This window comes from Hipposideros armiger, unplaced genomic scaffold, assembly GCF_001890085.2.
Source record: "Hipposideros armiger isolate ML-2016 unplaced genomic scaffold, ASM189008v1 scaffold_170, whole genome shotgun sequence".
Lineage (NCBI taxonomy): Eukaryota > Metazoa > Chordata > Mammalia > Chiroptera > Hipposideridae > Hipposideros > Hipposideros armiger.
This window is the reverse complement of record NW_017731520.1, coordinates 1,649,743-1,677,477: the sequence shown is the minus strand read 5'-3', so window position 1 is coordinate 1,677,477 and position 27,735 is coordinate 1,649,743. Positions and strand designations below refer to the sequence as shown.

At 49.0% G+C, this 27,735-nt stretch overlaps 1 protein-coding gene across 1 annotated transcript in view; it reads left to right on the top strand.

Moving 5' to 3' along the window:
* MRPS28 (mitochondrial ribosomal protein S28) overlaps positions 1-27,724 on the top strand; it is a 157,329-nt gene extending 129,605 nt beyond the window's left edge. The window contains exon 4 of the mRNA XM_019651956.1: positions 27,079-27,724. Within this exon, the coding sequence (XP_019507501.1) occupies positions 27,079-27,250 (172 nt within the window). The 3' untranslated portion in view covers positions 27,251-27,724. The remainder of the gene's footprint in view (positions 1-27,078) is intronic.
* Positions 27,725-27,735: the final 11 nt, after the last annotated feature.

Sequence of the window (27,735 nt, the reverse complement as noted above, 5' to 3'; positions counted from 1 at the left end):
AAGTGGGGTGCTGTTTGGGATTCTCCCAGATTAGGCACAGTACTCAAAAGGTGAAGATGGCAGAGGGGCCTGTGAGTCACCTGAAACTGGGTTAAAAATCTCTGTGTAAACAAGTTAGATATTTCCCCCAGCCCCAGAAAGAGAGCTCTAATGGAGTCAACAGACTTTTAAGAGTCTTAAGACTTGCCCAGATTCAAGAACTAGTCTTTTATATGAAAGATTTTCTGAAGGTAATCTTAGGGGGCCGTTGGCTTTCCTTGCCCACAGGCTCTGCAATGGGGTACGGAGCCCCTTGCATCCCTGCGGCAATGGAAATAATAGCTAAGGGAGGGGAACAGAGCAGGCCGGGCACACCCACAGCCGGCAGCTTGGCATGGGCGCCCTCAGGGTGGAGTGGGCACTCCTGGGATGGATGTGGCCGCTGATACCTTGGTCCCAGAAGCTGTAGTCCCCAGGCAGTGTTTGGGGAGGATATAGTAAGAAAGAGAGAAAGCATAAACGAGAACCTTAAAGAGCCGACGACCTGGTTCAGACTCGCTAAAGCTCTCGGATAAGGAAGTTAGGCGGGTGTCGAGTGAGCTTTGGGTCCATCCCGTGGAAAGAGTGTGCTCCAGCCTCCTTTCTGCTGGGGCCGGAGGACTCTTGGGGAAGAGGTGGTTGTCATAATACATCTTAAAAAAAACGACAGAAGTGCCCAAATTCCACAGCCCTCTGTTCCAGAGTTGATGTTTGCTTGCAAATTATAGGAATGTTTTTCCTTAAGAAAGTCCGATTTCTGTAAGTAAGTTGGTCTCCCATTAGGGATGTGATTATTTGCATTACTTATAATAGTAGCGACTACTGATGCCTGATTCATATGAGCAAAGCTCTACATACTTTATCTCCAGTAATCTTACAACTTGGTGAGATAGGTACCATTCTTCCTATTTTCCAGATGAGGAGCTTAAGGCTTAGGAAGTTTCTGTGATTTCCTTGGCATTACTGCTCCACCGAGTGGCAGGGAGAACCAGGGTTGGGAGCCAGATGAGACTGTGTCCAAGGACCATGGTCTTACTTGCTAGACAGCTTCTCCATGCTATGGGCTCTGATGCTTTGCCCCAAATGTCAGGATCCCAAATTCATCTCAAACAAGACTTGATTCTCAAAGGTAGGAGAAAAACAAATGGATGTTTACTGAGCGCCTACTATAGCCCAGATTTTATGCCAGAGGACAAAAGTGTCTCATTGTGTCAAAAATTAATTTTGATTTAAAAAAAAATTCAATTCTTCTGGCATAATTTGGAAATTCATTTACCAGTTGAAGTTAGGCATGCACATGCAAATCACCTCCCACCAGGAAACCAGGAACTAGAGGAAACTTCCCAGGGAGCGGGCAGAGAGCAGACTGGGCTCACTGCTTCACCCCCTTTGCCTGGTAGATGGAGTATGTGTCCCAAGTCATGACTCCCGAATGAATAAAGGAGCAGGTGTGACAATGAACCTGTCCTGAGGACAGCCATCAGAAAGTCTTATTCCTGAAAAGGGTAGCCGATCGCCTTGGGCACCAGACATCAAGATGTGGGTCCCGTTCGCTCTGCACCCAAAGCGAGTTCATGTGCAGAAGGCTAAGAAAGGGGAGAGAGAAAATAAGAGGGGATGGAGAGCTCCACTTTGAAACTTGAAAAACTACACTTTGTTATGCTAACATTTAATTGTTTCTGTGCAGACTGGGGGAATGAAAAGCCCTTGCTAGCTGAAACGTCTCCTCGGATGAACTCAATACCTACCCTTTTCAGGGATCTCAGGGAAGGAGACCCACCTCCTGTGATTGTTTCTCATGGCGGCGCTCTGGTCTGTGTGATTCTCAGACACAGGGCCTCCCCTCTCCCCTCTCTCAGAAAGCCAGGGTTTGGAAAATCTGGATGGCCTGGCTGGGGCCTTTGGTTTGGGGAAGTTAGCATTTCATTTTGGGGTTGGGAGTGCCCGAAGTTAATCAGAATGCAGTGCTGTTGGTGAACCAGACATGGAAAGAATGAACCCAGCTTGAGGACAACAATCATGGGCTTAAGAAAGGTTGGGAGTTTCTGTTGCGAGGCGCCCAGAAGCACGCTCCAAGGGGAGCCACGCGCTTGCCGACTTGAAGATACACTCAAGGCATGGACAGCCACCCTGCCTGAGAACGGGCGTCCCTATGCTCACAGACACAGGGCAGGGGGCGCATATGCTGTCCTGAGACTGTGTGCGGGTCTCCGGTGTGCTCAGAGTTCAGGGATGGGGCATATATAAGGCTAGCTGCTCCCTGGGTTTGGCTCAATTTCCCTTATGTCTTTAGGCCAATAGCAGAGCACCACGGAATCTAGAAGAGGTAATAACCTGGTGGCTCAGAGCTCCTTAAGAAGCGTATCTCACTGCCTGGTCCACGTGTTACAATGAAGTGTCCCAACTAGGCTGCGCCAGGACTCCCTTCTGCCCACCCTCCCTTCTTCCCTCCCACCTTCCCTCTTTCTCTCCTTCCCTCCCTTCCTTCCTTCTCTCAATGGACTCACTAGTCATTAGTTCATTTAACAAACATTGATTGAACCTCTCCGGTGGCTTCAGAGCAGCCCCCATCTGATGGGATGGAACACGCAGTATACGCCCTTGAGTCCAGCGTGCCTCCGGGTCTTAGGACCATGCACGGCTCTTAGCTGAGCAGAGCACAGTGCAGTCAGGGGTAAGGAGATTTTCCCAGAGCTTGAGCTGAGCCTTGAAGGATGCAAGAAAAGTCCGCTGGGAACAAGGGACATGGTAAGGCGTCCATGCCGGTGGCACGTGGCGTGTTCAGGAAAGCACAGAGGGGCTTGCGGGGGAGAGGGGCGAGGGAAACTGCGCCCGATGCTGAGAAGGGAGGCAGTCCTGCCCGGGCGCCAGGCTGTGTGTGGAGCCCTGATGGGAGATGAGTCAGACATGAATAACAATCGCTCACATTTATTGAGCACCTGCTGTTTTCCAGGCATTGCTCTTAGGGCTTTGCATGTTTTGACCTAGTTAATCATCACCGCAGCCCTAGGCGGTGGGTATTAATGTGAGCCCTGCTCTCAGATTCACAGGGAGATCAAGTATCTTGCCCCAAAGCACACAGCTAGAGAGCGGAGAAGCCGGGAGTCAGCCCAGACAGTTTGACTCCGGAGCCTGCTCCCTTAGCGGCTACACCAGGCTGCTGCTCTGACGGCCCCAGGGTCCCCTGGACAGGTGACAAGTGGCCCTGTCCTACCCACTGGCCCATTTTATAGCAGAAGTTACCGTGAGCGTGGAGGTGGTTTTCTTGTATCCGTCACTCCTTCCTTCTGCCACAGGAAGCTGCACGTGTGGTTTTCATATCAGAATGCCAGGCCTGAGGTAGGGCCCATATCTCCTTTATCCTTCAATGTATACGCAGTACCAAGCACAGCACCTGGTCCACAGTAAGGACTCACTAAATGTTTATGGGATAAATAATTAATACATTCATTGATTTTCACCTGTTTCATCTTAAGCATGAGGACGTGAATCTAGCCTTCTTTGGGGATTATGCTTATTTTCTCATTTGAGGCGTAAATTAACAAAACCAATGCATTCCACGAAGACCTTGCCTCATATCATATATATATATATATATATATATATATATATATATTTAGAAATCTGAAGTAGTCAAGTCAAAATATAGAGAGATTAACTTAGTCCAAAATTATGCATCAGTGGATTGGGGGGAGGGGAGGTTGGTTGGTCCACCGCATCAGATGTCTTTGCTTTATCTAACGTGTGCGTTCTTCAGTTCACAAATTGTGCAAACTTCCTACTTTTGTTCCAGTTAAAATACATTCAAAAGGAGGGTCCCGTGTGCCTATGGTTTTCATAGCACCTATGCTGTTTCTTTTGACGATCAAAAGTTGCCTATGTTAGGTTTTGGAGCTCCTAAGAATTGGGTGGGTGATGGAATGAGATTGCAGTGAAGTCCAGGGATGGAGTTTGCCTGGTGACAGCAATGCACCAGCCGCTTCCCATGTAGTCAGGTCAGTGTCATAAATCAAGTTGCTCTTTCCTTAGGTAGAAAGAGAGAAGTGTGTTTTCTGTTTGGTCAGTGAGGCGAGGCCTTATGTATTCTGTCTGTCAACACTGATAAGCTGTGACACCAGGGGGCTCTGGGGACCTCCAGCTGTTCCACCTACACTGGCTCCCAGAGCACCAGGACCCCTGTCAGGAAGAGAGGGAGTCCAGACAGGGAGAGGCGTGCCGGGGACACCAACAATCATCTAAGTGGGGTTTTATAAATTGTTTGGGTAGCCATAGATTTTGAACTTCAAGAGAACGCCGTTCATTTTCTGGCTTTCGTCCTTGTAGCACAAGGCGTGGGTTTTGATGCTCTCCTCTAGCACAGCTTCTCTACAAAAGCCTTCCTCAGAGTCAGATCTTAACACATTGAGGACGAGGCATTTAAATGTATGGACGCAAATCGGCATCACCGGCTCACAGTGTGTTAAGAAAACAGTCAAAATGAGAGCAAGTTAATTGTTTCATAAGAAGGAAATACTTTTCTTTGATTTCTTAAGTGTATTTGTGGTTTCAAGAGTAGTTGATATATTTTATTCAATTGCCAAGACTACTGATGATGGTAACTGCCAAGGTTTATGCACTTGACAGTTTACGAATCTACCAATGTCCATTACGAGATTGCTCGTTTGGTTCTCATCAGCCCTTTCTGCAGGGAGGAGAGGTATCACTACCCCCTTTTTACAGATAAGGAGACTGAATTCAGGGAACACACAAGGCCAGGGGGTTTGTGAGAGGACCCCTCGTGAAAAACAAAGTAGGCAGAACTTGAACCCCGTTCAGATTCTAAAATCTCCCTGGTCCCATCCAGTCTGTAATACATCAGATAATACATCAAATGAAGCAGGGAGTTTATGTATGATTGAGTGTGCACCGTGGGCTGGGCAGTTTCACACACACAACCTCATGTACAGCCTGCCGGAAAAGGAACTGTTATCAAAGATGAAGAGATTAAGGTTCAAAGAGGACCAGTAGCTGAGGTGCCTAGCCAATGGCTGGGCCCTTTCAGGGAGAAATAATAGACAACGCTGGGAAGAGGAGCGTCAGGTGACTGAAAAGTCGTGAGGGTGCAAAACCCGGCAGGATCTCCCCCAAAAGGAATCATATTTATAAAAAGAGAGTTTAGGGGGGCTTTTTGCTCTTCTTGAGGAAGATTTTCCTTTCTAGCAAATCTTTATCGGGAGCCTTATCTTTGCGCTGCCACCTGCACGCAGACTTTAGACTAGGCAGACCACCCTCCAGGATATTGATTTTCATGGAACGAATGTTCCTGAAATGCAGTGGTGGCTTTTTTTAACTGGCGGAATTCCAGATCTTTCCTTGTGCCCGTCTGTCTCTCCAGGGAAATGAGCTGTATCCTCAGAAAGCTACCGAAAACCTGAGTAAGGACGCAGATTTATGACAGGAGACGCTGAGCGGAAGCCGGTTATCTGGTGGGCTATCTTAGAAGCTCATCTTTGAGTCATTAGAGAAACAGTCTTCTTTCTGGACAGGATATAGTCTGGTTATCGCAGAATCTTCTCGCGTTTCATTCCCATTCTGCTTACAGACGCCCCCAATATAAAGAGATGCATTTCATTAAGACAGCCTTTTAAGAGGCCGTTTATCCCAGCTGTTGTAGTCTGTCTTAAACACCTACCTTTTCACCCTCGTGTGGAGCTTACATTGTCGATAAGGGAGGTAAAAAAAGGGAACTTTAGAAATCTCAGCAAAGGAAAAAAACCGCTAAGGCTGCCAGTGGGCACTGACGTCGGAGAAGCGAGTCCAGGGAGCAGGGTTAGCCGGCCTGCCTTGGGGCTGTGGGCTGACCCCAAACACCAGGGACTTAGGCGCTTTTCCTGCCACACGAGCACAAGGCCACTTGGTCCTTCTCTTGTTAGGAGTGGTGGTAAAACAGAAGCGTGAGCTGCAGGTAGGACAGGAGAGGCTGACGGGAAGGCTTTGTCCCACCCGTGGGCTCTCTTTCCGAGCACCCCCATACCCACCCACCCTGCATTCTCAGGTTGTCACCACACGCGTGTGTAGACCTGGGTACACTCCCAGCTGGCCCAGTGGGTTTTGCTGGTAAATGCCCTGTGGGCTTTCTCTCACACAGGTCTAGAGCCAGAGGTGCCTGGGAGCGCCCCTCCAGCCCTGCAGGGTCCTGGCGCAGCCCGGTTGTAGGGGAGGGGGTGGGGTGGGGGGAGGCACTCCTTTGTGGGAGAGGAAGTAAACCTTCGCCCCAGCTGCCCGGCCTCGCAGGACGGCTGCCGTGTTTAAAGTCAAGGCTGGGGTTTCAGGAAAGGACACATCAGGTTCCCATTAGCTCAGGCAATGACACAGAGGGCTCACACCAGCCATGGTAACAATTAGCCTCCTGCTACTGGTCCTTACCCCGGGGTGAGGCGCTTTTCTTCCTCACCCATGTGACTTCACATCGCCCTGGTTTCCTTATGGCGGGATTTCCTGCAGCTTCCCGTTACGTCTAATCTGCTGAGACCACTTATTAGACCACACAAATTGAAACAATCGTCTCTAGCACGCAGACCCAACTGAGACCCCCAGCGAGCCAGGAGAAGTACCACATCTCTGAAATGTGAGAGTGACTTCCTACGTAAATAGTCAGGTTACCAAAAATCAGAGTTATAAGTATTGAGGGAAAATAAACTAATTATGCATGCATACCCTGAGGCATGCTAAATTATTTTCTTCCTGTTTTTTTGTTTTTTTTTTAAAGAGTGGCTTAGAACAATTGTCTTCATCTTCAGTGATGAGAGAGATATGACACGAACAAATGACTGTAATATGAAGCGGAAAAACTAAAAAGAGATAAAGTTATGATTTTCCCGAGGAAGAATACTTGTGTATAGAGAACAGACCAGGTCACAGAAAGTACCGTTTGAGCTGAACTTGGACACGGACACGTGGAAGCTGGTGGGAAGCAAACTGGGGTGTAAGATGTCGTTTCTGCCTTCAAGAGGCTTTCGCTTCGGTTGAAGTGATAAAATGAGAGAGGGGAGAAGTGATTTAAAGGACAACATGAAACCCAGTAGTGCGCTTACATCACTTCGGACATAGGTGATGCTATTGTGGCCTGTGGCCTCAGAGGCGCTCCTCCTGTCAGTTCTCGGATCCCCGTGACTCTGCCCCATGCCCACCCCGCTCTGACCCCTCCCACCACCTGGCTTCACCCCTGCGCCTCCTGGACAGAGACACGCCCCCGGCAGAGGGTGACAGCTTGCTGCCCTTGTCCTTGTCCTCAGTGTCTCTCCAATTCCGTGTGGCATCGGTCACCAAACTTCATCTCTCCCTTTCCTCCCCACTCTCTCCCCTTGCCTTGTACTTCACAGAAAAATTAGAATATATAATAAAAAAAAATAGAAAGAAGGAAAGAAAAGAAAAAGGAAGGAAGGAAGGAAAGGAGGAAAGGTGGAAGGGAGGAAGAAAAGACCAGACCAGGGCCAGGGGCCATCCGTCCTCCCGCACCCCTTCTAACTTCTCCCTTCTAGCTCTTCTGCACGTTCACCTCAGAGGAAACTGTGCCCCAATTTCTTTCCGACTTCTGTCCTCACCACTCCCAAATTCCCTCACCTGCACATGCGCTTTAGCTAGGCTTCTGCTCTCCTTCTGGAACTTTCTTTGCCAATGACCTCCTTTCCTAGCTCCAGTATTTCTTCCCTCCAGTATTTCTGACCCACAGTTTCTAATCTTCCCTGTCCTCCAACATAAAAACAAACTTCCGTCACCTCTCCTTCCTTCTCAGGCAACTGCCTAGCCCTCTTCTTCAGATTCCAACCTTTGTGTCTCGAGAGAAGAATGCCCGCTTCCCCGTACGCCCTTCACCCCACACGGCCTCTGTCTGCCTCCGCCCTGCTCCTTGGCCGAACTTGGTCTCGGTTGTATGAGCAGTGAAGCAGGAGACTGCTGGGTATGCACCTGACTCCACCATTTACTTGTGGCGTGACCTCGGACAAGTCTCGTCATCTTCCTGTGCCTCAACTTCCCCACCTGTGAAATGGGGATAGTAATACCTTTGCTCCTTAATGAACATAATAGTGCAGTGATGCTAGAATGAGAGTTTGATGACAGAGCCTGGTAAGAATAATACATCGGGATGAAGAGCGTGACCTCATAGTAGAAGAAAGATGATTTATGCCGCACCGTCTCGCTAGAGTGCCCTGTCAGCCATCTGATGCCCAGGACGTCCCCTGGGGTCATCCTGGTTCCAGTTCACCAGTATTTGCTCCTTAGGTCCTTGCCTGACTGTCCGCTCCGAGGACGGAAATGGCCACTTTGCCCCGGATGCCCAGGACTTGCCCCTCCCAGCTTCTCCTGCAGTGCCAGCCTGGCCCTCCTTGCTTGACATTAGGTAGATGGCCAGTTCCTTACGACACGGCCAGGTCCTGCAGGCCATGGGGTGTTGTACTTGCTGTCTTCGCCTGCTCAAGTGCCACACCAAGTGCCACAGACTGGGTGGCGTAGGCAACAGAGCTCTGTTTTCTAATAGTCCTGGGGGCTAGCAGGCTGAGACCAGGGTGCTGGCAGGGCTGGTTCCTGTTGAGGCCTCTGTCCTCAGCTTGTGGATGGCTGCGTTCTCACACAGTCTTCCCTTTGTACGGGTCTGTTTGCTAATCTCTTCTTACAAGGACACCCGTCAGATTAGACTAGGCCCCACCCATATGACCTCATTTCAATGCAGTCACCTCTTCAAAGTCCCTCCCTCCAAATATAGTCGCATTCTGAGGTCCTGGGGGTAAGCACTTCAACATATGAATTTTGAGGGGCCATTATTCAGACCATGACACTTATCTTTGATACTTCACAGGATCTAACATGGTGCCTGTCACATGTGTGCCATTAATTAATCACCCAACTTGGGGAGAAACCAGGGAAGGGGCAAGAAGGCAGGATGCAGGAATAAACAGTCCTTCAAACCCGTTTCTGATAGGATCTTTGGGAAATCGGGGAGAAAGCAAGGAAGGTTAGTCATCACCTCTACTGTTTTCCTTTCAATAACATGTCCCCACACAGCAGGATTATTTCAATGGAGTTGGGTTTCATTCTTCTTGCAAAATGATACCCCTGGGAAGGGTGACATAATAGAAAGACAAAATGGAACAAGACAGATTCCGCTTTCCTTACTCACGGCTGTGAAGCCTCAGGGCCTGGAGAATTGTAAATATGTGTTAGTGGTGGTCGGTTTCACCACCACCATCATCATCACCACCATCACCACCGACACCAAGCTCTGTGAGGACAGGCACACTTCCGATCTTGTCTGTTGCTCTACTCCCTGGCATCACATGGTGCTATGCAAAAAGTAGAAGCTCCATATATTTGTTCAATAACTGGACCTACATAGCCTCTGGGGCTCGCGTGTCTCTTCTCTGGAAAGAACGAATATTTATTGAGCACGTACTATGAGCGAGGCCTTGTGCACGCCTTTACGTGCGTTATTTCATTTTTATCATCACCATTCATTTGAGGTAAGAACCGTGTTTAATTAGTGACGTTTAATCAGGGAAATTGACCTTTAAATGAATTTTAATTCATTCATTTTTCAGACGAGGAAGCTGAGGCATGGAGCGTTCAGTAGCTGGTCAAGGCCACACAGCCAACAAGTGCAAACGCTCAGGCTCTTTTGGCCTGAGACCTAAAGTACCAACCAGTACGTTACGGGAGTTTGTAAAGTGCCTCACATGTAGTAGGAGCCCAAAAAGTAACAAACACATCCACCTCACCTTCCTGTGCCGACGGGGCTGGGCTGCAGGGTCTCTTCTGGCCGAAAACTCTTCCGATCCCTCCGTCAGCCCAAGCACCCTGCAGCCACTGCCCTGTTTTCCTGCTTCTCTTCATAGCCACACTACTCACGGCTCGAGAGATGTCTCTACTTCGTCCATTTTGCCTTGAACCCACTCACATCTGCTTCTGCCCTCCTCTCATCTGGAACTGCTCTGAGTGAGGTAAACACACCAGAGGAGTGAAATCCAGCAACCTCCAAGCATCATTCAACAGAGCTAATGACCTTCCTTCTTAAAAGACTTTTTCTCAAAGCTTCCTGGTTTTTGTCTCATGTTCCCAGGCGCTCCTTCTCAGTCCCCTGTGGCGGTTCTCCCCCTCCTCCATCCTCCATCTGCATCTTGGAATATCTCAGGCCTACCCCTCTTAGTCTGTGTCCTCTGGCCAGGAAATCACGTGCAGGGCCGTGACTTCAATGCCACCTGTGTGTGCATGGTGCCGATCTCTGGGCCTAGCCCTGGCTTCTCCCTGAGTTTCAGATTCCCGGATCCAGCTTCCCGTGTGGCATTGCCACTTGCTCTTCTAACAGGCATCTCTCACTTGACCTAAAACACAGCTCTTGATTCTGTGCCCTTGCCAGTCCACACGCAGACCTGTCACATTCTCCCCCACTCACAGAATGGCTCCCTCAGTTGATCAGGGTAAAAATCTAAGCATCATCCTTGAGTCCTTATTTTCCCCAATCTTTCATTCAGTCCATCGACAAGCCCTGTTGAAGGCTTCACCTCCAAAATGTATCTCAGATTCGTCTATCTCCAATCTCCCCTTGGGATTAAAATAAAACCCAGAGTTTTTTACCTTGCTTACAAGGCTCCCTGGGCCCAGCCTGCCTCTAGGCCCCCCATTATGACCACAGCACTCCCTTATTCATGACGCTTCAGGCACACCAGCCTCCCCGAGTCTCTGTCTCAGGGCCTTTGCACTTGCTATTCCTTCTGCCTGGAGTTCTTTCTCCCAGATCTTCACATGGCTGGCTCCTTCTTATCACTCAGGTTTCAGTTAAAATGTCATCTCCTCAGAGAAGATGTCTCTGAACACCTTGGTTAAAAAGTAGCTTCCCAGCCACTCTTCTGCGTCCCTCCATCAGTTAGGAAGGTGTTTGGCTGAGAACAAGAACAAATCTGACACAGGCCTAGACCAATAGATCTTTATTTGTGTCACATATTAAAGGTCAGGGCTGTGTCGATGGTACCGTCGGGGACTCAGACGCTCTCACTGTTTACTCTGCCACCCTTAACGTCTTGACTTTCTTTCTGTGGCTATCTCTTCAAGGTTGCTGCACCTCTGGGCAAGTTCAAAGGATCAAAATCTTGCCTTTGACTCTGCATTGGGCAGGGTATTCTTCCTGGACTCAGGGATGTGTGTCATACTGCTACCCCTAGCAGAAAAGGATGTTGGAGACACAGCAATTTTTTTTTTCAGCTTTTACGTTAGAGAATGCAAGCGATGAGGGGAACGGCCTGGGACAGCCAATCCCAGTCATCTTGGTGTCATATTTTATTGCCTTGTTTAACTTTTTCATGGGATGTATCATGATCTGAAATAGCCTTGTTGTTTATCTGTTGTCGTACTTATGGGACATCCTTACTTATGGTAAGCTACACAAGAACAGTGACCCTATGTCTTTTGTTTATGACTGTGGTTAGAGGAGTGCCTAGCACGTAGTAGGCATTCAATAACTTGATTGTTGAACACACAAAACTGGCCTCCCCGGTGTCGGTGGGTTTCCAGTACACACAGGACACTCACAAAGCACCAGATAAGCACAGTGTCATTATGAGCGTCCTGTGTAGCCTGCTGACATCCCATCCAGACACTGCTGAGTGAGCTGCCCTTCTGACCTGAGGAATAATAGTGGGTCTGTTCTCTGCAGGTGTATCGACGGGACTGATTGTATCTTCTTTGAGGTCCACACTGTCTCCCCTAGTTGCCTTTGTAATACCTCAAACAGCAGCGTGTCCGTGGGTTAGAGAGAAGCTAAGCGTCCTGCCACAGCATTCTGCCACTGGCCATGTTGGCCGGAATCATGGCCTAGTTCGCCGACCTCCCTGGCCATCCACAAGCTCCAGAATAGTATGTAAGATATGGATGACATGTACACAGGCTTGGACAGGCTCATGAGAAGTTTTGGTGCTAAGCCGAGGTTCCATTGGAAGCAAGGGGTGTGGTGGTCGTTCTCAAGCTCAGGGGCGACCTTGGTCACTGCTGGAATCCAGATGTGCCTGGTAATGACCATGGGCTACCAGAGAAGTCCCTTTTGCAGGGGACACTGAATAGCCTCATGGGAATCCCTCCCCCTAAGGAAGAGCTGGGCTAACAAGTTCAGCCCAGTACCAATGTCTCAATGATCCACAGAGAGGAGAGTTTGAATACTGCCCAACGAGCTCCTCAGAGACTCACGTCCGGGTCCAGGGGAAATAAGGAGCTATAAGTCAATATGGGAAGAAGCATTTTCATCACGACCCTCCAGGTACAAGGCACAGAGCCATATTGCTTCGGTGCCTGTGTGAGGGGCTCCCGGGGAGGGAGTGGTCTTCTTCCCCTCCAGCGCGGCTCACAGCGGCGGCTCTGGTGCATGGGGCGCGGCCAAGAGCACGGACCTCTTCAGCTTGTCGAGGTCTCCGGCGTAGTGACCACATCTCAGCAACTTGCTCCTGAGCACAGTGAGGGCATCTCTGGGAGCTCTCAGGAACAAGCAGGAGCGACCTGGTGGGGCTGGAGACACTGCAGTGGGCAGGAGTGGGACGTCCATTTCATTGTTTGGAATAGGAACTCATTTTAAACATGAGCCCAGCCCCCACTTTAGTTTAATGAAGCTCGGGGGAAATGGGTACATGTGTTTATTGAGCAAGTATTTACCTCCAGGCACTGTACCAGACACTGAAGATAGAGCAGGGGCTAAAACAAAGTCAACTTTCACAGAGCTTACTGCATTATAGAGGGAGGGAGAAAAGAAATCGACTTCAACGGTGGAATTGATTTTAAAGTTGGACATGAAGAGAAAAATTAATTCAGGATATTGAACTGAGACATAAAAGAGGAGCAGTTGAGGGACAAACACTCTTAGGAGGGAGATAACCAGCCACTGTCCATCTCCACGTCCACAGTTTCAAGTCCTGACCAGCAGACCTCCCGAGGCCACCCGTTTGGCCCCCTCCCTGTGCACAAGCCACCTTAGCTCCACGTGGCCTGACTTTGAGATTTAGGAGCATGTGGTGCCTGTGTCTGGGCTGTGAGTGCCTGTACCCCAGGGCTCTGCAGAGTCTCGTCAAGGGGGAGCCCATTGCAAGGGCTGGAAAAAGATCCGCTGACTGTCTGACAGAGCGAGTGAAGGAAGCGGAGTCACGTTGCAACAGGTGAGGGGTAGGTCAGACGTCATGCTCCTTGTCAGGCTTGCGAGGGGAGCTGCTGGCTCGCACCGTGCTGGGCATCAGCTCAGGGAGGATTAACCGCGGGCTGCAGACAAGTCAGCGGGGTGGGTCTTTTTCAGCCGCTGCACATGCTGGAGGACCACGTGGTCATGTGGCTCGCCAGCGACCGAGGGCCTTTGCAGAGAGGCAGGGTTTCATAACAGAAGCCTAGGAAAGGAGTGTGCCGTGATGCGTGAGCCTCTCATGAGTCTGAGGCCAACCCTAAAAACATTCTACCTTTTGCTACCTTGACCAGAAAAAGCGTGTGATGTGGTGGTGGTGGTGGTGGTGGTACTCTCATCTTCAAAAGCAATGTACAATATATCTTGAAATCACCTCCTTCGGGCAGGTAAGATCCTGACTGGGCATGGGTAGCTTTGGGGAATGAAAATGCAAGAGAAAGACAGGAAGCAATGGTTTATTTGTCAACACTGAAAAGCAGAGTTGAAAAACAGCACAGTGGAAAAGGGGCGGAATAAGTGCTGCTGAGAACAGCCGCTCGCCACCCTTTGTCTGTGCTGACCTAGCTCCTCAGTAGAAACGCTCCGACACTGTAACCCCCCCCACACACACGATAACAATGCATCTCCGATTTACCTACCCACCCAAACTAAAGCTTCACGAAACAGCGCTGACCCACTGTGTTCAGTGCCCTCTGCTATTTTCTACTGAACTCTGTTCTTTTCCTTCTTTTTTGAAAATGCTGGTCATAACCCGTGGAATTGAGTGGGCTGTGACCATCCGTTTTGAAAGCACTGCCCCAGGTGGCTGTTGATGAGTGAGTTCCATGTTTAAGTGGGGTCACGGCTGCGTCCTGTGAAGCGGGCACCGGCGCATCTCAGGGCTTGGGGTCTACAGAGGGCGTTGGTATCCTGTGTGCTGCTCCAGGCAGCCTGACCTGTGGACCCCGGGCTCCCAGCCACTCTGGGCGAGGGGTCGGGACACTGAGCGAGCAGTCACCACTGGGAGTCCCTCACCCTCAACGAGCCACTGGTACCGCCACCCTCAAAACAGAAATTCAGCCAAAGCTCATTGATTCAGACTGCGACAGAACGGCCTTTGTTATCACTTAGTTACAGGTCGTTACCCATGCTTGTCTGAGAAATGTGAATTTAGTCGGGTGATGTTTCTGAGTCCTCCCCAGAAAACGTCAGTATCTTCCCTTTGTCCTCCGAAATGCTAATAGAGCTGGGACGTGGGGAAAATGAAGTCCTCCCCCCATCCGCACGCTTAGCCCTTGCGTCAGACGGATAATCAGAGTCAAAAGGCTTTTTGGCTGTTTTCTTGCTTTTTCAGAGCGGCAATGCTTGGCCTCAGGCTTGCAGGACTGGAGTCCTGCTGAAGGGAAAACTACCCTGTGATAAGCATGTCACTAGACACTGCCAAGACACATGAGCACTTTTACTGTTATGGGACTGTTAACCACGTAAGAGATGCCCGAAGGTCCACGAGTGAGGAAACACGGTGTCTGGGTCCCTCGCTGCTGAGGAGGCTTAAACTTAAGTGCAAAGATCCATCTCACTGTGGCTCTGGGACCCAGGCAGACATGAGGTCTTTTCATTCACCGACGTGTATCTATTGCCAACCGCAGCCATTGCATTGTATGGGTTCTCAGAAAAGCAGTAAGGGACAAACAAATGACAAGGGACATGTTGGAGTGGACCCTTTCCTGACAGGCCTATGCCTCTAAAGTGTTTCTTTATATGGTTCCAGGGCAGTTGGCAAGAGCCAGTAAGGCCACATGTGGGGGGTGTCCCAGGGAGGGGGCAGCTCCCTGGCTCCATCCCAGCCACAGGTGGCCTGTTATGGCGTTTAACTGATTACATCCAATTAAAGGGAAGGTCTTAATTTGCCTTTGCAGCACTTATAATCAGCTAAAATGGTCGACATCACTTCCTGATGCTAAGATTTCCTGCTTCCTCTTTCCCACACAAGAGCAGCAAAAAGAAACAGATACATTTGAATATCAGAGGAATTTTCAAAGGCTTTCTAAGCTTTTACTGACAGATAGTTTCTCCTTCCCTCTGGCTTTTGACCCATGTATACATCACTTATGTAGTCATCTGTTGCAGCTTTGAGCTGAATGACAGTCACCTCTTTTTAAGTCCAAGGAGTCATGGAAAACTTTGCAGAAAAATTAAGGAGAAAGAATTTGTGTAGGTTTCTTTTCCCATTATAAAATAATATATGCTTAATCTGGAATTTGGAAAATATAGAAAAATCAATGGGAAAAGAATCACCTATGGCCCCAACCAGAAATATCTACTATAAACATTTTAGTGTGTTTCCCTCCAGGCTTTTATTCTCTGTAGACACTGTTAGACATAGTTGTGGTCAAAACAGAAATACAATTTTGGGTCCTGAATTTTGCTTCCGCTTAACTTTATAAGTATGTCCCATGCTGCAGTAAATTCTTTGTAAAAATGTATAACAGTTGTAGGATATTTGACTACATTTAATTACTTGTTTTTCTATTATTGAACACTTAGTTTAAAAATGATATCTAATATTTTCAATCATTTTTCCCCCTGGTGTTTCTGGTTTCTTATTTAGGATTGGTTTTAGGCAGTGGAATGTGGAGGTCAAAGGGTGTAAACATTTTTTAAGGCTCCTGACCCACACGGTCTAATCCAAAATGTCAGTTCCAGCTTAACCTTCCCCCCACGGATGGGCGAAAATGCATTAGCAGAAGGCAAAGAACTCATCGCAGTTCAGGCCAGAGGAAGCTGCTCAGGTTATCTCCTTCCCTCCCAAGTCCTCCCCCACCCCAACCAGCCTTTATTAATTTGATTTAGAAAAGAATAATGAAATTTACCACCTTAACCATTTGTAAGTGTCCAGTAGTGGTAAGGATATTCACATTGCTGTGAAACAAGTCTCTAGAGCGCTTTCATCTTGTAATTCTGAAACTGTACCCGTTAGAACACAACGCCGCTTTTCTCCCTCCCCGCCACCTCTGGCCACCATCACCTACTTTCTGTTTCTATGACTGTGACCACTTTCGATACGTCACATAAGTGGGATCATACAGCCCTCGCCCCTGAGTCCCTTGCGGAGCAGCAAATCTAGAAGCTGCTGGCAGAGGGGCAGCCACACGGAGTGAATGGAGCAAACCACGCTGCCCAGCCCTGCCCCACCTCCCTGTCCCATTCAAGTTCCACGTTCATGTAGCCATCTGCTTCGATGCTCCCAGTCACTTCTAATACAACGTGGCCCCAACTCAACTCATCGTCTCACTCCGTCTCATGCCTGTTCTTGGTCATCCACGTTTACCTGCCCCAGTGAATGCCACCATCGCTCGTCCAGGTGGACGAGATGGGAACCCGAGGCTGTCCCAGGCGCCTCCCCTTCCCTGTTGCCAAAGTCAGTCAGTTCCCCCTTCTAAATGCCTCTTGAACCCGGTCCATCTTCTCCATCCTCATTTCAGTCTCTCATCGGGTTCGTCCCCAACCTCCTCTTCCTGCGTCTAGCTTGTGTCCCTTCAATCCACCATCTGCCCAAGTTATCTTTCTGAAGCACCCATCGGATGAGCTTACGCCTTTGCTTAAAATCTTCCGTGGCATTTAGGCTAAAGTCCAAAGTCTTCCGCAAGACTTTTCATGACCCCCACCCTCTATCCCTGTGCTGTAACTGTGCACACCCCACATTCCATCCATGCCCATGGGCCACTCACACGTCTTGGTCCCTCTTTACAGACGCCCTTTCTCCCTTCTTCTCGGGGCCATTTGTTACTTGTCACTCAGTGTGAGATGAACCGTCTCTTCTCCAGGAAGCCTTCCCAAATCCCTTTGCCTGGACCTGGGGCCCCTCGTCTGGCCCTCCTAGTCCCCAGGACAGACCTGCGCTTCTGAGTCATCCTTAATTATTGGTGTACGGCTTTACCTGTCTCCTCAGCTAGAGTTGTAAGCTACTTAAAGACAGGTTCTGAATATCTCATCGCTCCATCTCCAGCCCTGGGCAAGCGCCCGGCACATAGGAGATGCTCCGGACATGACCCTTGGTCTTGCTCCTCCACTGCTCTGTCACTTTCCTATTTATAGTGGAGTATGGGTGACAGTCTAGCTCCCAAGTGAGGACTTCCATTGTGAGAATCAAAGTGGTACGAAATCTGTAATCCAATAAAAAGCCAAGAGCTACACAAAGCGCGTTTTCTTCCCATGGGGCCACGTATCTTGTGAAGCCCACCACTGTCCTCAGTCAGTGGCCTCCCACCTCCCAGCACCCCTTCCTAGAGCCTAAAACTCAGAAGCCCGAGTCCACAGACACGCCGCGGACTCCAAGGCACCGCTTGCTACAGCTGACTTCTTTCCTGTTGCGTGTGCTTGTTTTACTGAATGAAAACTTTTTGTTTTCTTTTCTTTTTTTTTTTTAATGAGCACACTGCAATACCTTTCCCGGAAAAGACTCACGGAACGGAATTGTGGAAGGAATTCTGTCAAGCATTTCTTACATTAGAAGTCTAATGGGAATTTCTCCTTGAACCCCGTTTCTTCCCCTCTTCCGGCCCTGACTCCTCCCCTTCCACCTACCCCCCCCCCCAAAATTTTGGTTGCTATTGCACTTCGGTGGCATTGACGCCACAATCAGCACTTCTCCCCCTTCCCGTCGCTCTCCCACCCTCCTGGGCGGCAGAGGAGGTGCTGGGGTGCGAGGGGGCAAGAAGCCCCCCAGCATTCAGCTTGCCCGGCTCCCTCCGGGAAGTGATCTTTCTGCGGCTGAGCTGGCCACACGCCTCCCAGCCCGCCAGCGTCGCTAACTCATTAGCACACGTGATGGGACTTGGAAACAAAGTCGCCAACAATAGGAGCGTGGGAACCAGGGCCGCGCCGCGTTGCAGCTCCCCTCCCCCAGCCCGCACCCCGCCTGCCTGCCGGGGAGGGGCCCGCGGGTCCCGGCGCCCAGGCCTCCCGGGCCGGGTCCCTCTGGTGAGCCCGGCCATCCCCTGCCTTCTGCGAGCCCTCGCACAATGGGGGGAAACGTGCTCAGGGAACCTCAGCTCTTGCCAGGTCCCGCAGGAGGTCGGCTACGCTTTGTTGGGGAAGAGAGGGAAGCCAGACAGTCATCAGATACCCTCCTGGCGGCCGCAGCTGAGGGACCCACCCCCATGGGAGCACGTGCCCCGCCCGCTGCAGGGACCGGGCGCCCCGCGGACACCTGCAGCAAGAGGCCAGGGCGCCCGGAGACCACGCCCGGTTGTATTCTATGTGGGACAAGTCGTCCCCGCGCTTTCCACCTGTGGCCGCGACGGGCTGCTGCAGGGGACAGCTAAGGGCACGTACAGCAGGGGAGAGACAGCGAGGACGTGACCCCACTTTCTCTTAACTAGCTGTGGGAAGCTCCCTGCGCATGCGCTCAGTCTCATCCAAGGTGATGTCAGAAATAGGCTGATGGAAATTTGCTTCTGACATTTCCCAGTATGCTACATTCCATACCGTATTTGCCGGCGTATAAGACGACTGGGCGTATAAGACGACCCCCTAACATTTCCACTCAAAATACAGAGTTTGTTATATACTCGCCATATAAGACTACCCCCTCTTCCGCACACCTTCCACACACCAAATAAAAGGTAAAACAATATCAGATTTGATTTGGCCCACTGAAGTGCAAACAAGCGTATTGTATTTCGTGTCACCACATAACCGTTTTGGCGATGTTGAGCCACCATGTCTGCTACATGTTTTTCGAGTTCTGGCCAGTGTGGGGTGCCTCTTCTTAATGCACACTTACCCCTTGGCATACTCTTTAATGCTTTCTCATTTGATTTCCAGTCCCGAACCATCTTTTCTGTTACTCCATATTGTCTTGCAGCAGCACAATTATTATTTTCCTTAGCAAAGTTTATAACTTTCAGTTTAAAATTTGCATCATACTTCTTTCTTTTGGCTGGTGCCATGATAGGGATGATAAGGGGTCTGACTGGTCGACATTTTCTGTGCTGTACTGTACAATGGTGCAGTATTGTGGTTGGCTGTTGGCTGTATACAAAGCCTGATTTGATTGGTCCCTGCTCCCTGTTTGCCCGCCCTGTCACTATAGCAGTCTGGTCCACCCTTGCATCAGCATCTCCCTGGGACCTCACTAGTGCGCAAGTGCGAGCTCTTCAACATTCTAACAGGCACCATGATAGCGCAAAATCGCGAATCTTCAATGCATATGTAAAGAAATATACGGTAACCCGAATTTACCACACTCGCAAAATCGCACACAGCCAACCATACACCCAGCAGCGCTGCTGATGCCTGAACGGTATGTGGAATGAAGTGGGCGGGCATCGGGAGGCCACTATGGCACGGGGCAAGCACTATGGGCAGTCTATCTGAAGTGTACCTGGCGTATAAGACGACCCCCCACTTGGAGGCATATTTTTCAGGGCCAAAAAATCGTCTTATACGCCGGCAAATACGGTAATAGATTTATTGAGATGTGATTCACATACCATACAACTTCCCATTTAAAGCGGATGGTTCTATGGCTTTTAGTATATGCACAGGTAAATGCCATCATCACCAGAGTCAATTTTAGAACATTTTCATCCTATGAAAACAACACTAAAAATCCCTGTACCCTTTAGCTTTCACTTCCCCTATATCTGTCCCTCTCTCCCGTACTCCCCAGGTCTAAGCATTCACTAATGTACTCTCTCTTATAGACTTGCCTATTTTAAACACTTTACCTAAATGGAATCATATACTGTCCTCTTTTATGACTGCTTTCTTTCAATTGGCATGTGTTCAAGGTTCATCCATAGCATGTCAGTACTTCCCTTTTATTGCTGAATAATATTCCATTGCATTGTCTATAAACACGTTTTGTTTCTTTATCAGTTGATGGACATTTGATGGACATTTCCACTTTATGGGCCATTATAAATAATGCCGCTATAAATGTTCATATGCAAGTTTTTGTGTGAACATGTTTTCATTTCTCTTGGGGAAATACCCAGGAGCAGAATCGCTCAGTTATGTGGTCAATTTATGTTCAACTGTGAAGGAAACTGACAAAATGCTTCCAAATTGGCAGTAAGTTCCCAACCGGCAATGCACGAGGGTCTCCGCCTCTGCAGACCCTCACCGATACTTGCTATGGTTTGTCACTTTTGTCATAGCCACTGTAGTGGGTGTGAAGTGAGACCTCAGCTTTTCCAGTGCTAACTTTCTAAAGCCTTTCTGGGTGTACAAACTGGACCTTGCATAGCATATCCCAGAAGTGTCATGAACGGGAGCTCACTAAATCAGCTGCTAAAACACAATAGTGTCATCGTTTCCAGAGAGAACTAGAGTAGCAAGTAATTATTGACATACACACATCTGACTGATATCATGGAGCTGGCCAAGAAAGCCCCAGTTACGAGCTGATTCCATCCACACCCCACCCCATCCCCAAATCTCAGCTTCCACTGTCTGTAGCAGGCAAGTTATTCTCATACTATGTGATTAAAAATGACCCTGTATATTCAAAAAACTTCAACTGGCAGTAAAACGTTACCCTGGTTTCTGTTGTCCAAACCCCCAAGTTATTTCCCTGGAGCCAGCGTGTTTGATCAGGTTTCAAGTTTATTTAGATAGAAGCATAAATTCTCATTTATAGGAAACTGCTTTTATAATAATAGTTATAATGTTTCTGTTTACATGACTAGCTGCAGATCACCAAAGGAGTGGGTTACCATGTTACATTAAAAAATTCAGACAGCAAGTTATATTTATAGCAACGAAAGGGGGGAGAACCCCTTCCTGGTTTAAGTAGTTATTTCTCAAATTCAGAAATGACTTGTCATAACCTTCCATTTACTTCAGTGTAGTGTTTTTCTTAAACAAAGATGTATATTGCATATAATGACTAAAGCAGGAATATATTGTATTTGGAAGAGGTCATATTCAACCAGGTGAGCCGCAAACATTAGAGGTGAAGCATTCCTGGCCTCCCCACCTTTGCTCAGCCTTGGCTGCACATTAGAATCGCCTGGGGAGTTTGAAAAGCGTGCTTATGCCACACGCCTTCCCGGATGATTTAAATCCCAGTGCTCAGTTTTTGTTGGTATTTGGCAGGGGGAGGCTAACTTCAGTATCTTGTACTGATCCCCCAATAGATTCCAAGTTCAGCGAACGTTCAAGTTGGCCTCTAGCTCATGGTTCTCAAAGTGTGGTTCCGGGACCAGCAGCATCGTCACCTGGGAACTTGATTGAAATGCATGTTCTCAGACCCAGCCCAGGCTTCCTGAATCCAAAGAGGGGACAGCAGCCTGTTCTAGCAGGTGCTCTGGGAGATTCTGATGTGAGCTAACGTTTGACAACGAGGATCTAACTAGAAATTCTCCACTTTGGCTACACATCGTGACTCATTGAGAACTTCCCAAACATCCTGATGCCTGGGTTCCATTCCCAGAGATTCGGATTGTAATTGTTTTGAGGTGTGGTATAAGAATTGGGAGTTTTTAAGAGAAAGCTCATCAGATTCTTCTAATATATGGCCAAGTTGTGAACTATAGATCTAAACCAGCAATTCCTAAAGTTTGGTCCTGAACAGATACCAGCATTCCCTGGGAATCTGTTTGAAATACAAATTCTTCAGCCCACTCTAGATTTACTGATCAGACACTCTGAGCACCGGTGGGGCCCAAGGACCTGTGCTTTCTTAAGCCTCCATGCGATTCTGATGCCCGCTAAAGTTTGAGCGCCACTGGTCAAGCCAGCATGGTCCTAGGGTCTGAAACTTAAATATTGGGTTGTCGGAAAAGTCATGACACATTTTTGCAATGAAAAAATTCACAGGGTGAATCATAGTTCAATACCAAACCATGGAGTAGGCCCTGGAGGAACATGGTTTCTCTGTTCATATAATTAATATGTATTATTAAGTTCTGTTATTACCAGTGTAATGTTCACCTAGTTTTAAATTATTTTGTCTTTGTAGATTGGAAAGATGGTTTCCTATATGCTTTTATCTTTTATTTGCTCATTTATTTGGGTTTCAGAGGCCTGACCATTTCATTTGACAGAGAGGAAACAATGGTTTCCTTTCTTCTCCACGGAGCGCTTCCCATGGGAAACTTCTTTTGCGAGTCCATGCTTTTCCAAGCAGGCCATGACTTTCTGAAAACAAACATCAAACCAGTACCACCAACAACAAAACCATCCCCAAATTCAAACAGCTCCATGAAGGAATTGGATATATATCCTGAATTAATTACAAACGTGCGAAGCGCTTATCATCTGAAAGATACCGGCTGACGTCAGAGATACGTAGCTGAATACTGTGTATGTCACCATGGTCTTCTGACAGACTTGAAGCCAAGCGCCCTGTTTTCTCCTCACCTGTCCTCTCTTGGAGCCAAGGTTCTCTACCAGCTAAGACAAGTGGCCTTCTAGAAAAGGGGTCCTTAAAGTGCGGTCCTTGGATCAGCAGCACCATCAGCTTGTCCTGAGGTCACTGACGCATGCTAAAAGCTGAGAGCCACGGTTTTAGAGCAAGCAATCTGGGAACGATTCCTGACTCCCTCGCTACCTGGCCGGACAGTATTATCTCTATCTAACTACATGACAGCTGTTGCTCAATGTTCTTTCCCTCCCTGAAACCGTGGCCGTAATCCACGTTCATTCCTGGCAGATGCCCAATGAACTCTAGGACTTTTCTCCTAGTGTATATATTCTTTGTTTATCCCCTCAACCATGTGTGATGGGGAGTCACCATCTCCCCCTTCTGCTCTGAACCCAACTAGGTTGTCTTATCCTGTTTTGCTTGCTTTTCCCTCACGGGCGTGCAATCATTTTTCACTGGCCCATCACTCTCCCACCATTTCCTTATCCTCGAAGTCCTCTTCTCCCCACCATGACCCAGTCCACCACACGCCCACCTATTCCCTCTTCCAACTCCATGAATGCCAGAAATCCAGGTAGAGCGAAATAAAGGCAGCGGGTTGCTCTTGACACAATGCATTGAAGTGTCTGATCCGGCACAATTCTTTCTTCACTCACCATCTGTCATCATACCCTTACTCTCTGGGTTGCACTTTAAAAATGTGGGTCCTGGAGACCAGGTTCCATGAATAAACGCAGGGAGGGAGCAATGTGAGAACCCCTCCTATAGAACAGCAGGGATGGCCTTGTGGGTTCCTTACGTGTCGGTCTTGTTACAAAGGAAACTCGGGAACAATGCTGACAAAGGCGACACTGTGACGTGCTCTTGTTCAGTCTTCTCTAAGCTTTTTGGTGCATCCACACAGTGAAGTGCTGTGGGCCTAAGAGTGTCCAATTCAAGAAGGAAGAATATTTATAGTCCATTATATGGTGTCTTGTGTAGAAAACGCTTAATGCTTAACTGCAAAACAGTCTGTGTGTGCGCGCGTGTTTGAAGGGAATCTAATAATAAAATCCAAAGACTTGTTAATGAAACTTCTCTTTTTAAATGCATTCTGTTAAGATCTGAGGAAGGGGGTTGTGTGCCTTCAGGGAGGACGGGCGATGGCGCCTGGCACTTGGTGGGGGTTCCTCACAGTTGCAAGCCTGGCACAAGGAAAACTTAGTACGGTGAATTCTGGGTATTGGGTGTGATGGGTACATGCAGTAGAGGCCTAAAGAGAGGGGTCTTGAGTTCATCTGTGTCATGTGCCAGTTCTCTACGGTGAAAATCTGCAGCAGAGACCAGCTGTCTCCTCATTTCATTGTCATTTGATGAGTAGCTAAGAAAGCAGGGAGACAGGAAGGAAGACTCCAGACTGAAACTCCACGTTCCTGTTAAATGGTGATGCTAGCCAGAAATACCAAGCCCTCTGCCATTGATTTGGACAGAAACTTGCCCTGTTTCATTAACACAAAGGGATTTGAGCAAGAAAAATTATTGAAAAATAGAAAATTATCTCTGCTGCTGTATAAATGGGGACTTTTAAGTGGGAAAAAATTTGTAAAAATCTTTAGCTCTTTCAATTCCTGACAAGTAAAAAGTATTTTAAAAGCTATGAAATAGAACACATCTGTAACAGAAATGCCTGCTTACAAAGATTTACTAACATTCTATAAGTTTTGAAATAGGAATTGTCTTAGTCAACTCGGGCTGCCATAACAAATTACCATAGACTGGTTGGCTTAAACAACACACATTTATTTTCTCACAGTTCTGGAGGCTGGGACCCTGAGATCAGGGTACCGGCACGGCCATGTTCTGCTGAGAGCTCTTTTGCTGGTTGTCTCACTCAGCAGAGAGAGAGAAAGGAATGTCTCTGGTGTCTCCTCTTGTAAGGGCCCCAATCTCATCATGAGAGCCCCATCCTTATCTAAACCTAAAGGCCCCATCTCCAAATACCATCATGCTGGGGATTGGGGCTTCAACGGATATATGTGGAGGGATCACAATTCAGTTCACAGCAGGCATGATATCCAAACACCGTTCACGTCTTCCTTCCTCTTTATACCTGCAATGTTGCCTGGCACCCTAGCCTAAGTACACACAGGGTGACATTAATGCCCAAATTACAGACTCTGAACTCTTCCTGCCTGTGGGACCTTGGCCCCTCTCCAGGTTCTCAGCCACTCCTAGACAGTGCCTCATTGATGTTCAGGGCCAAGGTCACCTTCCTTAAGATGGCTCCTTGCCCCACCCACCACTTCCCCCTGGTGCATTTCTCTGTACTCTCAGGGCCCCTTTGGTGGTAAGTCTGCATGTACGGGTGGGGTGGGGGCTGCGGCAAGATGCCCCTCTGCAGCATGCTACTTCTCAGAGCCAGTCATGTCTCATGTGCCCTGAACTCCACGTTTCCCAAGTGTATTTGAAAACAGATGCTTTTGTCTATAGAGAATCTTGAGAGATTAATGTTCTGTGAAGTGCACTTTGGCATTTTAAATATCCTCTGGCCCGTCCTGAAGAAATTCATTGGATGGATCAAGAAAACCTACAGAAGCATTCTCTCAGGTGGCCTGGCTGAGCTCAGGATGAAACAGCCTTTGTGTTATTTCCATCGCCATCCTTGTAACTCATAAGCCTCAGGCATAACATTTGTATTGTATTTCATACAATGCTTTGTCTCGCGCTGCCTTTCAAAAAACAATACAAATGCTGAGGGATTATGCTTATTTTACAGATGAGGAAACTGAGGCTCAGAAAAGAGAGGTCATAAGCTCTGGGTGACACAGCTAGGAAAGGGTGACAAACCCAAGCAGGGGACTTGGAACCCTCTTCTCCTGCTGTACCATACTGTGGCCTGTTGGGTTTCCAACAAAACAACCCTTTGGGATGAACCCAGGCATCTTCCATCTGGCCTCAGTTAGGGCATGGAGTGGAAATGCCCTTGTGCCTTGCATGACAGGCCACAAGGCAGTCTGGTGTCAGACACAACATCTAGAGAAAGCAGCAAGCATGAGGAACAGAGGGAAACTGGCACTTAGACTTCTGGTGTGACAGTTCTGGGCCACTCTGCCTCGTGGTTTCTGACTTGGTGTGTTCCCATGAAAGTGCCATCTCTGAACTCCATTAAGTACGTTACTTATTTAGACACATATTTACAGCACAGCCCGCTCAGGGGAGGTTCCTAAATAAAAGACTCAAAAAGCACAACCTTCCTTAATAATGAAGAGCAGATGCGTATGTTTTAGCTCTACTCAGAAATTATCTAGTGCTCTTAGGAAGCACTGGTCCTTTCTCATCCTCTTAAAAGGGTATCACTTTCTGGAGACACTGGTTTGAATATGCCCAATTAGTAGATAATTATGTAACCTCCTTTGAGCCTCATTAGATGTGTGTCAGAGTTATCAGAAGAATACCGAGGGGTAGCCTCGTGCTGTTTACTCACTCATTGGTCTGCCAGGTATATTAATAGTTAATAATGAGAGCTGCCGTATATTAAGTGTTTACTAATAGCCAAGCGCCGTGTAAAATGCTTTATGTAATTGATCTTATTTAATCTGTAACATTTGAAAATAATTTGTTGGATGGATGGATACGAGTCAGAGTTGAGAAGTGTAACATGTGAATGTAAGACCTAGTCTTGGACAGAAAAGTGGTATTGACTGTGGGAGAAACATTTTGTTTAGGTACCAGCGTGGAGCCAGGACTCCTCGACACAGCTTTGTCCTTCCTGTCACCCACCTATCCGCGTTTGCCCATGCTTCTACAGGGCGGCAGAAATGGGGCAGAGCAGGAAAAGCTGGCCCACTGCAGATGCCAGAGGCTGGGGAGATGTACAGAACTACAGAGGGGTGGCGGACATCCTGATTTCTGGGGGCAGTGTGGCCTGTCACATGGAAGAAGACACTGACTGTCCGAGGGACTTCTGGAAGCAGAGCGGAGCGGGTGGTGGATGGTCTCCTATGCCTGGACCGTCAAGTTCTGGGAGGCAGGAGGCAGGTGACAGTGACGTGTTGGTGGAGGCGCGTTGGGAAGGAGCACTGGAGGCTGACTTTTAGTTTTGTGATGATAGCAGCCCCCGTCCCCCAGCTCTGTCACCGGGGAGCAGGCGCAGAGAACAGGCAGTGGGATTGATCTTGGGTGGACAACTCGCAGGTGGCACGTGGCGGAACACGGGGAGCCAGGGCGCCCGGCGTGCCAGGGTGGGTGGAAGGACCCCGCTGCGACAGGGGAGCAGAGGCCAGAAGGAAGCGCTGAGGGGCCGGAGGTGAACGTGAAGGGCCAAGACGTTCTTTGGGAGCCAGGAGCCGGCAGGACACGTGCGGAGGGGGCCAGAATCGAACATACAGATTAGGCTCGGGCCACTCGGCGTGCGGCGTCCAAAACGTGTGACGATGACATTGGCATCAACCATTGAGGGGCAGACACGGAGAAGCTATTTGCAGAGGTGATAAAATGTGTGTCCTCCTCAAGGATATTTATCGAACGTTCCCCTCCCTGACAGCCTGCGAGGTCAGGAGCCACAAGAGGGGCCCTCAGAGGAGAGCCAGTCGCTCTGCTCCTCCGTCAAGGACGAAGAAGCCTGCATTTTCAAATTCAAATCCAGCTTCCCTGCTGCTGCTGCAAATCCGCGGATCAGGACTTGGGCCGAGAGCGACATTTTTTGTTGTTTTTAGTTTGTCTTCTTCTTAGGGACTTCACCTAGCACCCAGCACGCGTCACGCCACCACCGAGGCCTGAGCGGGGCGACGCGTGTGGCATCTCCAGGCCAGAGGCCGAGCCTTCCCGCAGCGAGGGCGGCCTCGGACGTTGCAACGCCCAGCCCCGCCACCCTGCCGCCCGCTGGGAGGAGCTGGCCGCCGCCGCCGCCTGAAAACATGAAACAAACGAAACAACAGAACGCGTCTGTCTCCCCAGGGGCCTTCTTTCCCCCTCGTCCGCTGAGAACACGAGCGCACCGCTTCCCGGGAAATCAGAGGCATGGGGCCGCTCATTCCATCCCGGAGGCTGGGAAGCCCCTGCGGAAGCGAGACCGGCCGCACGTGGGACGTGGCCCCCGACGGCACGTCCGCCCCGCTGCGCCCGGCCGCGGGGCTGGTGGCCGCTGCGGGCGGCGTCCGGCACCCTCCGCGGCGCGGCCGGCGTATCGGGCCCGGCCCGG